General features: G+C 40.0%; 1 protein-coding gene across 1 annotated transcript in view; it reads left to right on the top strand.

Moving 5' to 3' along the window:
- The window catches only part of KCNK13 (potassium two pore domain channel subfamily K member 13), a 72,070-nt gene extending 69,071 nt beyond the window's left edge, over window positions 1-2,999 (top strand). Inside the window, exon 2 of the mRNA XM_050898224.1 lies at window positions 2,107-2,999. Coding sequence (XP_050754181.1) covers window positions 2,107-2,999 — 893 coding nt within the window. The remainder of the gene's footprint in view (window positions 1-2,106) is intronic.
- The last annotated feature ends 10,387 nt before the right edge of the window (window positions 3,000-13,386 follow it).

The raw sequence follows: 13,386 nt of genomic DNA on the forward strand, positions 1-13,386 counted from the left end.
TCGTGCTGTTCCCCACGACACAGAGCTGCAGTCCAGCTCTCTCTAGCGCAGAAATTTGATGAGGAGGCTTGAGCCTCCTGTAGGTCCTCTGGATGCTGCAGGTTGGCTGTGGATGCAGGTGAAAATGCAGCAACCCCTGAGAGCCCACGCTTGGGGCTGTGGTTCAGAGGGGGTCGTGCCGGAGGGGTGAAGGCGAGGGCTGTCGCTTAACCGTATGAGGCAGGAGCAGTGTTAGAGAGGAATCTGTGCTGGTAGCAGGTTTCCAGTGAAGGGAAGATGAGTGCAATTCAGCACTGTTGGAAACATGGTCTCTTCACACTGCAGTTGTCTGTCTTCCAAGCACAAGCGTATCACACTGAATATGATTTCCTTTATTTCCCAGAGCCTAATGTCTTTATTTAATAATTAGCATCTCACAATTGCAAAGAGAGGGAAACAAATAACTGTGTCTCTTGTCCAACATGATTTTTCTGTCCTCTCAGAAAGATTGTTTTGGTTTAATTGATCAGTTATGTAATCCCTTATTAATCCTAATAAAACAGCAACAAAGTTATATATCATGAGTATGACTCCAATTTGCTCAATGATGTTCTGGACATGCTTTTTATTCTTTAGTAATATCTTATTAAAGCAAGATTGTCTTATCAATAGTTTTAACCAAAACAAAATTACTATTTGCAGGCTTTAGGGCAGGAGGGATTTGAGAGAAGACTGAAGCACCTCTGACCTGAGAAATCCCACGACGGGGAATGAGACCAGAGGATACTTTCGTTAAGACTCACATACAGACTTGACCTGTGGAGTGGGACACAGAGAAATAGGAGAACTTCAGCAATGCTGATTTCAAAAAGGGCTGATAGTGACAGACACCAGGGTCAGGCGCAGCGCAGCTCTAACGCCTGCTGGGGATCCCCATGAGAGGCTGCTGACCCTGTCAGGAGCTGCGTCCTCCGGTGTGCGCTCCCAGCCTGGGCTTCCCCAGCCGGGCTGCAGTGGGTGCTGAGTGCTGGCTGATGTGCCACCCACACTTACAGCACGAGTTAAGTGAGGCTTAGAAAAATTTCACTTGCGTTAAAAAGGTCTGGTGGGGACGGACCCCTGCTGTCCTGGTTTCGGCTAGGACAGAGTTAATTTTCTTCCTAGTAGCTGGTATAATGCTGTGTTTTGGATTTAGTAGGAAAATAATGTTGATAACACACTGATGTTTTTAGTTGTTGCTAAGTAGTGTTTATACTAAGTCAAGGATTTTTCAGCTTCTCATGCCCAGCCAGCAAGAAGGCTGGAGGGGCACAAGAAGCTGGGAGGGGACACCGCCAGGACAGCTGACCCAAACTGGCCAAAGAGCTATTCCATACCATATGACATCATGCCCAGTATATAAACTGGGGGAGCTGGCTGGGAGGGGGATCGCGGCTCGGGAACTAACTGGGCATCGGTCAACGAGTGGTGAGCAATTGCATTGTGCACCACTTGCTTTGTATAGTTTAATTCTTTTAGTATTACTATTGTCATATTATTATTATCATTATAATTGTTTTTCATTCCTTTCTGTCCTATTAAACTGTCTTTATCTCAACTCACGAGGTTTTTTTCCTGATTCTCTCCCCCATCCCACTGGGTGGGGGGCAGTGAGCAAGCAGCTGCGTGGTGCTTAGCTGCCGGCTGGGGTTAAACCATGACACCTGCAAGGCAAGAGCCACCCCTGGGTCAGACCCGTGGTGCAGAACAGCATGAGAGAGAAGGAAGCGGGTGCGATAACCTGGAAGCCTGGAAGTGATCCGAGGCACAAAGTGGGATGGAGCAAGCCTAGCAACCAGACCAAAATTCAGACTGCCGCTAAACTCTCTTTTCTTTCCAGTGTGTTTTCTTCTGCTTTTTGTTTCATTCTGATTCTGGAGGAAATGCTGGCGTGAGTTTCCTTCCCCTTACTGCTGGGGCATGGTCAAGCACAAGTGGGTAACAGCTGGGGAGAGTGTCTTCCCTTTTTCCCAGAGCTGAGCTGTACCACAGGGATTTGCTGCCAGTTTGTCGGTCTTGCATGTGACAAAAATCCTGACACAATAACTACAGGTTTATTTTTTTCAACTGTTCTGTTTTGTCTTCCAGGGTTTGGCATGACCACCCCAGCCACCGTTGGAGGCAAAATTTTTCTGATATTTTATGGCCTTATAGGATGTGCAGGGACCATTTTGTTCTTTAACCTGTTCCTGGAACGCTTGATCACTGTCATAGCCTACATCATGAAGTCCTGCCACGAAAGACAGCTGAGGAGGAAAGGGGTCCTCCCTCACAACAGCCGGCGGGGCTCGGGGACCTCTGAGGTGGACAGCCTGGCGGGCTGGAAGCCCTCTGTGTACTATGTCATGCTGATTTTATGTGTAGCATCACTCATCATTTCCTGCTGTGCCTCTGCAATGTACACACCGATTGAAGGGTGGAGTTACTTTGATTCACTTTACTTCTGTTTCGTGGCCTTCAGCACCATCGGTTTCGGTGATCTGGTCAGTAGCCAGAACATCAAGTATGAGAGCCAAGGCCTTTACCGCTTTGGCAATTTTGTCTTCATACTCATGGGTGTGTGCTGCATCTATTCCTTATTTAATGTGATCTCTATTGTCATCAAACAATCCATAAACTGGATATTAAAGAAGCTGGAATGCAGGTGCTGCCACAGATGCCAAAGAAAATTATTCCGTTCACGGAGGAACGTAGTAATGCCGGGAAATGTGCGCAGCCGGAGAAACATCTCCATTGAGACTGATGTTGTCAATGAGAGTGACACAGATGGACGGCGGCTGTCAGGCGAGATGATCTCCATGAAAGACTTCCTGGCCTCCAATAAAGTCTCACTGGCCATCATGCAGAAACAGCTGTCGGAAACTGCTAATGGCTATCCCAGGCAAATGAGCTCTAATTCAAAGCAAAATGGATTCTCTGGTGGGGTTGGAGCCCTAGCAATTATGAATAACAGACTGGCAGAGACAAGTGTGGATAGGTAAAATAATAACAGTAATAACAGTGAAACAGTGTGAACCGTTTCAACAAGTATAGAAACAGCGTGAATCAAGTGCAAATAGCTGGGGAGAGAGTGTCGCCAGAGGGTGGGATGGATGTGAACGGCATACCTCCTGTTGGAAGACCTCGGACACTTTTTGGGGACTGTCACTTAATGTCTTTGCTCTTTGAATTGCACCAGTCTCAGCCTTCCTTCTTCCCCTTCCTTTTGTTCCTCAAGCAGGTCACTGCAGGAGAAATTTAATTTAGCCTTCAGATCAATTTTCCATGTCCCGTTCTCCTCCATTTATGTGAAATACAGATTTCAGGATAAGAAATCTGTGGTATGGGAAGAAACCAAGTGTGTCCACTGAACACATTCTTAATTCAAAGACTGTTCTGAGCTTTCTGTCTTACTCTTGTCATACCTGTTTTCTGAAAGTAGCCTATCTGAGACCAAAAGAGGAATCAGCCTTTCTCTGTGATATTGCAGATCTAATTTAATGGAATAAAAAAACCAAATGATTTTCTTTTATATATCACTTCTTAAAATGTATTCCTATTGTGAAACAGCTTGGCTTGAAAAGCCAGCTCTTGCTGCCATTAATATTTGTGTAAATCTGGAGTAATTCTATGAAAGTTAGTAGCACTATTCTGGAGCTATTGTGATGTGAATGAGAAGAGAATTTGGCCTTTAAAATTTAATTTAGTCCTTTTAAAAGGATACTGTCAAAAGTGACAGAATAAAAATTTATCCTACTTTTTTTTTCTTCTCTCCATTTGCAAAACACGTGATTTTTTTCTAGGCTACTTTTTCTTCTAGAATTGAATCACTGTGGCTTTCTGTTTCAAAAATATCAAATTACATTGAAAACTGCCATATTGATGAGTTGTATGAATTATTCCACAATAACAGTCAGAGACTTTTCCAAATTTCTGTTCATATTTTGCTCAGTTGTGACTGAAGCAATTGAGCATCAGCATTATGTAATGCAACTAGTAACTGAGTTTACACAACAGGCTTTAGTATGCAATTAGATTGCCATGCCAACATTCAGTGTATTATTATAAGTGACTGTGATCACAAAATCACTTTGGCAGTGTCCTTTTTACCTTCCAAGTAATTCTGTCATTCTTCACCTGTTTTTCTGGCTTTCGGTGATGATAATGACAGGATCTTGATTAGGGAAATAGAAAATATTTAACTCCTCATTTTTCTCAATGAAATGCTCCAAGTGTTCCTTATGACTAGAAAGGAGACTTCAGTGAGAAGAATAGTAACAGTGAGAAGAATATGAAAACAGGAAAAGAGGTGATCTTTAATGACAGTGAAATCATCTTTTGTATTAGGTAACTGGAGAAATAAGGGATTAAATTAACATAAAGTCTAGCAAGAATTTAAGGAAGACTGGGCTGAATTCCTGATTCTCCTTTAACCATGCACTGCATTAAATCTAAACAGTATATGAGAGTGTAAATAAGCAGAATTGGTCACAAAGGACCTGATCCAATTCCCCCCGAAAAGAATAGTACATGCATCAGGACTAAATGTTTTCTCACAGCTAGAAAACCTTGCAGAATACTACAGTTTTAGGGGATTTAAAACACCATTATGCAGTTCTTAATTTCTCTCATACAGAACAATGCAGATAGCCTCTTCAGTTTAATTTGTATTAGGAATTAATATCATATCGTTTTTCTTCATTCTGGCCAAAAGTTCTTTTATTTAGGTTCCTAGTACTGTAGAATAACATTTTACTACTCATTTTAAGCAATATTTTAATTTGAAAACAAAAACATACCTCTTGGAATCCTTTCATATAATAAAGTAAAACCATATATTAAACAAATGTACTTAACTAGTGAAAAGAATTGCAAGCTCTTTTGACATATTACAGCTAAAATGTCCCGATTAAAAGTCAAATCCTGCTGTCCTTAGTTACAAGGAGAGCTTCAAGCTGAAGCCATTAGTCCAAATCCTGATATCAACTCAGCTGTGCAGCAGTGCAATAACCCTAATAGTATCCCTTCATATTTGCATCCATGTAAAATCTGAATCAGCTCCCAAACCCTAACTTTGGTGAGAAAAGCAGTCTGACTTGGTTTTGGAGGGGTTATGCATTAGCAAAAAATTGCTGCTGAGTTATTTTAGATGATATTATAGTATCCAAGATCCATTATACTGTTACACCTTTTCTTTTTTTCTTCTCCCAAGACCTTCTTTGTCTCAACCTCACTGAATAAAAATACTTGGATATAAAAAGAGAAAAGTAGTGCTCTGAAGCCTTCTTTCCAAATTCCTTCAGCAATGCCTCTGTTCACTGCCTGTAACCCTAAGATCTCATTGTTACAGAAGTATTCCTCATGCTGCCAACTAGCAGAAATAGTTTAGGACTTGACCTGTCGCTTAAGCAGGGGTCTCATCCTGGGCAGAACAGCCACAGTCTTGAAAAGTGCAGCTTACTTCTCCATTTACGCCAGTTATTAACTCTAAGTTGCAAATGTCAGATTTTGCTGAGCACTGAAGACAGAAGTTACTCAACACTACTCCCTTTTCCAGATGATTGAGGCAATGCACATTATCATCTTTTACACAAATAAACAAAACATGCAAGTTTCTTTAGTTCATTTATTATATAGTTCTGTGTCATCATTAATGAAGGATCTGGCTTCCATATAGGATTTTCACTCAAATCCGTGTGTATCTAATTAGCTTTCAAAATTTGGTTCTGGAAGTCTAAACACAGAGCAATATTCATAGCAAATAGGTGAGAAAGCAAATCGAAGGAGAGAAAAACATATATACACTGATGGAAATAGATAAAACACTACAATATGTATAGTCAATTCAACAGAGATTATTTAGCTTTTAGAATATGACACATCCTAGTAGCAGATCATTAAGATGGTCTTCAGATGGTTTCAGCTGCTCCCAAGACAAGACAGTTACATTACTCCTTTCTATTCTTTGTGATACCAAGCCTCGGTTACCCGTCAGCACAGAGGAATCTTTATCAGCTATTTTCAATAGATCTGAAAACATCTATGGTTATGAAAGCAAGGGACTAATACGTAGTCTTGATCAAATAGATTGGGCAAGGCTGTATGAGATCTTTGGTGTACGCCAGCTCTGCCTTCATTGATCAGTCCTGACCTGCTCTCTCAAGCACTGGCTTCCTCATGACCTGAGCCTGCCAGTTGCAAGGCTCTCTGCAGTGATTTTGTGGTCTAATTTCATGTCCACCGAAGATAAAGAGGGAATAAAAGTGCACTAATTTTGTCTGATCATCTCTATTCAGATGTGAATTGCTGTTCCAGAGATGAAGGACCAGTACATTCTGTGACTGTGCCATCTTGTATCATGATGTTATCCTGTCCCCAAAAGACCTCTGACTTTGTCATTGAGTTCCCCCTCTAGCAGCCATGCTGAACGTTGAATGAGGTAGCTTTATCTAGGATACCAGTAGAATTCTTAGAGAATATTTGGGGATAAATAAGAACACTTTTAAGATCGGAAAAGGAAACTGCTGACTCCAGTCCAATAGTACTACTACAGTTGTTTTTTCTAAAGGCATTGGACAGAGAAATTCCAAAAAGCTCAGTTCATAATGTAGCATCAGGTTATTAAAGTTACAAAACATGTGGAGATATAAACATACATGTGCCAAAAAAAGCAGAATTTAGCAAGGAGTGACAAATGCCCATCCTGTGTGAAAAATAAGTTACAATAAAAATACAGACAACATCATATTTCTTGCATTACTTTTTAAAGTAGTGATGAGGAATTAAAGGAAATAGTGTCAAATAGCCAGGGATCTATTTTCAAAGCTGTGTAATCTAAATTTTAATGCCGTATTACTTAGCACTAAAATCTCAGTCAACAAGACAGAAACCTGCTTTCAAAAGTACTGAGTTTCCCTATTGCCTGCTATGAATTTGCATGAGGGCTAATGAGATACGGGTGTGGTTTTTTAAATGCAAAAATGTTTTGGGGAAGACCTTGGATGTACTGAGGCTCCGAATCTGCACTTAACAGGTCAGGAGTACCACTAAAATCAGTTGGTTAAACTGCAAGTTGCGGCCTGGCAGACTGAAGCTGAAAGTCCTTAATGGAGTAATCTCCTGGAAGTTAAGCTTATAGTTATGTCACACCTTAATAATATCATTATTGTACAATATAATTATTGCACATTGAAAGGAAATATTTAGTGCTAACCAAAATAAAATCAAATAAGTAAAGGTAGCTCTTAGGGTTTTCTGGCTAGTCTTAGGTTTTGTACAATTTGTGTATCATCAGATGCTTTGCTGGGTATGTAGGTGTCAAAGGAGTTACGTTAATTTATCTCCATGAAGGACATGGTCTTCAGTTTGCAAGGACATGAATAGGCGTTTCAAAGGCATCTAATTCCTGCTGAAAGTCAATTCACTTCCCACCACACATTGACTTTCAGTAGAAGTCAGGTACCTAATTCCCTTAGGCAATTTCAGAATCCCAGCCGTGTATTAGGATTTGAATCTAAGCTGACCTGACAGTGTCCCTGAAAAGTTCAAACACTTGGAGCAAGGTTTCAGTGCTGCAGCACAGTAATAGCTGTATTCATTTATTTAAAAGCCTTTTATGGTGAAAGCTTTGCATCAACCAAATAGCACAAGCAATATTTACAGTTTGTTTGATTTAATCTTGGCCTCTGCCAGTTTTAATTATATTTGACACATTTATAAATTGAATAACAAAGAGAAGGTTGGGCTGGGCATGAAAAACAATCCATTTCTCAGACTGAATTAATCAAGAGAAAGAGGTCAAGTTGGGGAAACCTTTGTGATTAACGTTATATTTGAATAAAGTTCCTCTGGAGGTGGAGGGTATTAAGTTGTTTGGATGACTCCTCTCCAACGGCTATGGAAGTGGAACCGTTTGGTGTGACCCGCCGATGTCCCTGCTCTGGGAACAGCAGCTCAGTGAGCCTTAGCTGAGAGAAGGGTCAGCCATTTCAATCAATACAGTTTGCATCTTTTGTTGTTTTGATTAAGGTTACTAACATTTGGCTAATATCATAATTTCTCAAACTCTTCAAGAAGTAGTAAAGTTATTTTGTCCAATTTCATGTGCAAGCTGTGGAGAATCATCAAGTGTTGTCTTTCCCCTGGGCAGAAAACACTGCCAAACATACGAGTACAATCTGTCTATTTGAGAACTTTCACAGTAGTTTTTTGCTTAATCCAGGAAATAAGAATACAGTCCCTTCCCTCTTCCCTATTTTCCAAACATCTCTTGGCAACAATGCCTACACAATGATCTGTGCTTACTGCTTAAAAGGTCACATTTCACTAGGAAAATTAAAGCCATTGCTCATCAAGGTGGACCAACACAGTCCTATTCTTTATTAGATTTAAGAGAAACACAGTATGAACACAAAGAATGACATTTCAGGTCCAAGTAGTCAGAAGCTTTTTGATATGGCCCGTGTTTATAGAGCAGTTTCACATCAAACCAGAGAAAAACCCCATCCCTGCAGACTTTTAAAAGCATTAGTAAATACAAGAACAACCTTGTGGAATAGATACACTAATTTATATTTTGTTTTTCTACAGTTCCACTCTAATATTTGCCTGCAGTTTTCATTATTTGAAATTATTTGCAATAATAGAATGAAGAATATAAATTTGCAAAGATTTTGAGAGGCATGATAGTGAGACTTGTTTAAAATGAAATATCCTTTTCCTCAGGCTGCCTAGCTTTTTATAAAGGGAAAGTTTGATTAAAAGTAGAATCAACGTGCTCTTTTTCCAAGCAAGTGTGCCAGTTTCTGGATTCCAAATAGATTTCCTATTAGGTGTCCATGCAGAAGCTCCCAGAGAGAGGCAAGATGGCTTAGTTTTCAAACGTTATCTTTTGAAATATCTTTCAAAGCTATTCCTGCTTTCAAAGCAATAGAACACTGTCAGTGTTTTCTGTTTGTGGTCTTATCTGAGAAAACTTAACCTTGCTTTTTGATATCCTTAGAAGAAAAAGATGCACATGAAGAAAAATGAAAATAACCTTACATAACCTTTACATGTACCACTTGAAGCTGCTAAAATCCTCCTCTTTTTGCTAACTCGAAGTTTGCATCAGAGTTTAATTTCTCCAGCTCACCGAAGAGGTTTGGTCTTATTAGTGAATAGTCACAGTTCAAATCAAAGAACTTTAAAGTTGTATTTGTTCATCTGTTCTAAATGCTGGAAATGAGCTGATGGTCTGAATAGTGGGTGCTGTGCTAAGTCTGTTAGAGTTAAAAAGGCTGGAATCACCATTGCTCTCATCTCTACAATGGTCAGGGAGACACTCTGTGACCAGTAGAGCCCATATTGCTGCAGTAGCAGCAATTGCTGGCTATTAACCTCTGGGTGTCATATTGTCTGTATCTAGCATACAGGGCCAGAAGTAAATAGAGATGATGCTGTCCAGAACCACCACTTCAGAAATTCACAGAATAATTTACTCTGGAAGAGGCCTCTGGATGCCATCTAGTCTCCAAACCCTTTTCCAAAGCAGGTCCAGCTAGTTCCTGCCCATCTCAGTGCAAATATCTGTAATTTGTTGGGTGATGCTGCTTCTGCATGTAGCACTCTGTTCGCAGTGTGCTGAGAAGTGCCCTTCTCTCATGAAACGTTGACCACCACCCTGTACCAAGAGGAAGTCACAGCCCTTCCTCTGCAGCTATTGCATTTGGGCAAATATTTAGCTTTAAGTTTAACACATTTCTTTGTAAATAGCATCTAGGCAGCTGCTTTTCTCAGTCTAATACATAGCAGATGGGTATGTTGATCCCTAGGTATCATTATTGTTGGCGGTCTTATTAGAGATAGCAAGGACTGAAAAGGTCAGTCAGTCTGTCAGCCCTAGGCTCCTAGGCAGGGGTATTACCCCTTTGGCAAGCAACCCATGGCATCTTGGCTTGGCTCTGCACATTGGATTTGGCTGCGTACTTGGCTCAGGAACTGATTCTGCTCCACTGAAATCAATGGAGACTTTGCTACTGCGCTCTTTATCTGGTATTTTTCACAATAATTAACTTCACTTCTTTACAAAATAATCCAAAGAAATGTTGACTAGCCTTTTGCTTTGCTTTTACCACCAGCTGTGCAAATGCTAATTCTACTTGTGTAGTACTGTGTTCTGCACCAGCTTATTACCCAGGGACCATTATTTGGTCTACAAAATAATAATCTACTTATAAGGAAGACTCATTTAAAATTGGAACTATCCAGATCATTATCTCTAAGAATTGTTTGGTAGTCACTCATTTCCTCAGCTGGAAAACTCTGACAAATATCACATTTTCCCTGAAACTTCCTGCAGTTCTGCAAGAGCAGGTTTTGCTCTGTGCTGACTGCCTGTGTCAGCTGCTTCTTTCCCTCAACTTTCTTCCCTCGGTCCACACCTGCAAGATCCTCTTCCCTCCTTTTTTTCTTTCCATTCATCTTTCTCTCAGTTCATCAAATTATTCTCCTAGCCAAATATACCATGGGGTTTGCCTCTGCTGAACATTGCACTTGAAAGTGGACTCACTGTCAAAAAATGATTCTTGTAAAACAACCACCTCTTTATTCAATATGGATTCAGAGCCATACCTCATCCGTTAAATGCAATGATAAAGATGTGGGTTTATTATTTTTCATTCGTACTTCCACTGAGAGTAGCAAGACAGTTTTTAGGAAGTTGGAATACAAGTATCACATGCAGGTACTTGGATGGAGAGCAGCAGAAGTGACTTCAACACCTTAGCAGCTGGAAGGGATATTCTGCCTCTTTTTGTACATCAAATTGGCCGGCAATTTGCATGGACTCTTATGTTATCAAATGATGCCTTCAATAGAGGCTGCTGAGTTGATTCGGCCTCATAGAGTCAATATTTGTTGCTTTTGGCTTACTACATTTTTAATAATTGAATGGGTCTGCGTTGCTTGGTGAGCACAGTAACAATCAGTAACACTCCAGACTACCCCACATACTAGGGAGACAATAGTCTTGACTTAACTTTCTTCCTCTGATAAGGACTAATCTTCATGGCTGCCATAAAACACAACCATGGCATAGATGTTCAAGATTTTTATCTCATCAGCTTCTCAGCCATGATTTCACTGGCATTTGAGTGGAATTTCACACACCAGTACCAGAGGCAGTAATAAGATGTTCTTAAAGTATTTTTGCCTGATGCCTTATGGAAACAAAGTGCATGGGATCAGACTGTACATATGTGTCTGTGTGCCTCTGCTCTGTTTTAAACATTGGCCAGTTTAAAAAAAAATTGCCAAAGGGGGAGAGGTCTCACACAGAATTGACTTTGTACACCTTTTGATAAATGTTAGCACTCCACCTGAGAAAAAGTCTAAGAGGCAGGCTCACAACCTGTTAGATACAAGAAAAGCCACACAAAGCAGGTCAGGAGGAAAAGAAAGTGAGGCACACAGAGAGAATGATGTTCTGAATGTCCCATCAGCAGAGAAGGTGTCAAACAGAACTTACACCTCCTCAGACTTGCAGCACAGATCCAAAGGGAAAACAGCGAGTGTTGTGATATTTTAGCATTGCTAAAAAAAAAGATGCCTTTAATCTGCCAGGATTCTAACTTTTTTAATTATAGCTCAATCCCTGCCCTGAGCTCTGTTACCTTCTTTGGATGCCCAAGGCTTAAAGGCCCTGTGCTTAAACAACCAAAACTACAGAAATGTGTCACCATATTTGCAAAAGATTTGGTCCTTGTTTGACACCATGTAATAGGTCTGTGCAATAGCAAGAATTAGTATCCGCAGACCACAGTCTATGAAGATAAGAAAACAGAGAACTTTGTTGTGCTCTTAATGAATTTCCAGTGTTAGAGATTCCACAGTTGTCCCAGGCAATCTATTGCAGAGCAATATTAATTTTACTTTTAAACACTTTTCCAAATGCTTCATTTCACTCTCCCTTGCTACAGCCGAGGCACACTGTTTGCATTCTAGCCACGCTGAATGTGGAGAACATAATATTCCCTTCCTTTTCCAAAGGAAGGTATTTTTTACAGTATCTCCTCTCAGTGTTCGCTACCCCAGACTAGCAAAATCCCCTTCCATATGTGACGTTTTCTATAGTTGCTCTACTGTCCTCCAGACTGTCTGCTTGATCCACCTTTTTTTTTCCTTTGAAGTATGGTGCTCAAAATCAGATACAGTAACACAGAAAATATTTTGTTAATAGAGCACAGAGCAGCATGATTATTTTCCACATCTTCCATACAATGTCCTTTTCATTTAGGTTCTAGGCTGGTGCTTGCTATTTTAAAACACTGTTGATTCATCTTCAGTTTGTCATGTGCTATTAATGCCAAATTCTTTTTGGCAAAACCGTTACCTAAACTGTAGTGCCTCCAGTCTACACAGGTGATTATTCCTATGTACTGTCTTACATGTATTGCTGTTGAATTGCTTCTATTTTTTCAGATCCCTTTCCCATATCCATTTCGGTTTGAATCCTAGTCCTTCAGCATGTTTGCCACCCCTGACTGCCTGGGATCATCTTCAGATTTAAAAATTGTGTTCTCTATTCCATCATCCAAGTTATTAATAAAAATATTGACCCAAGGCAAGTTTTGCAGAACCCAGTAGATACCTTCTTCCAATTTGAAACTAAACCATCACTCTGTACATACTCTTGTCTGAATACTGTTTCCCAATCAATTTTGCACTCATCTTGTGTTAGTTTCATCAAGCGTAAATGACAGTAAGCTGCAATTGCAATACATTTATTCCAGGTCGTGAGATGTGAGCCAGAAAAGATTTAGCTTTCAGATCTCTGAGTGAATTTGCACAACTGATTAGTGGGGGGGAAAGTAGTTAAAATTCAAAATCAAACAAAAGTAAATCGTGATTAACCAAGCCTCCAACACAAAACTCCACTCTGTCCTTTTACAGTTATATCTTATAAAATAATTGTGTTCCTAGAGCTACAGAGGTAGATGAAACTACTTGAAAGATTACCTGGAAGAATTCAATCTGAAAAATACAAAACTACTTTGGCAATACATGGTAGGACTTGGGTTGGTTTTTTCCTCCACACCATGTATTTCTGTTCTACTGATTCAAATCCATTTTAAAAAGTCAAATATCAGCATGGAATATTTTTCTATAAATATGAGTTCAATTTTAATTTAAGTTTGCACATCAAATCCTATTTTAGGTGAGATTATGCTAGACATATTTAACCTGATTGGCTAAAAGTACTAAAACACAGAACAATTTTTTGTGTGTGTGTGTGACGAAAAGGTTTTTCAAGAACAATTTTCTCTTGATGTGTCAGACTGTTGATTATCTTTTTGAAACATTGATCGCCATGAGGACAGCAGGAATAGCGCCGTGTGACCTGCAGATCGT

The sequence above is a fragment of the Gymnogyps californianus genome, chromosome 5 (assembly GCF_018139145.2).
Source record: "Gymnogyps californianus isolate 813 chromosome 5, ASM1813914v2, whole genome shotgun sequence".
NCBI lineage: Eukaryota > Metazoa > Chordata > Aves > Accipitriformes > Cathartidae > Gymnogyps > Gymnogyps californianus.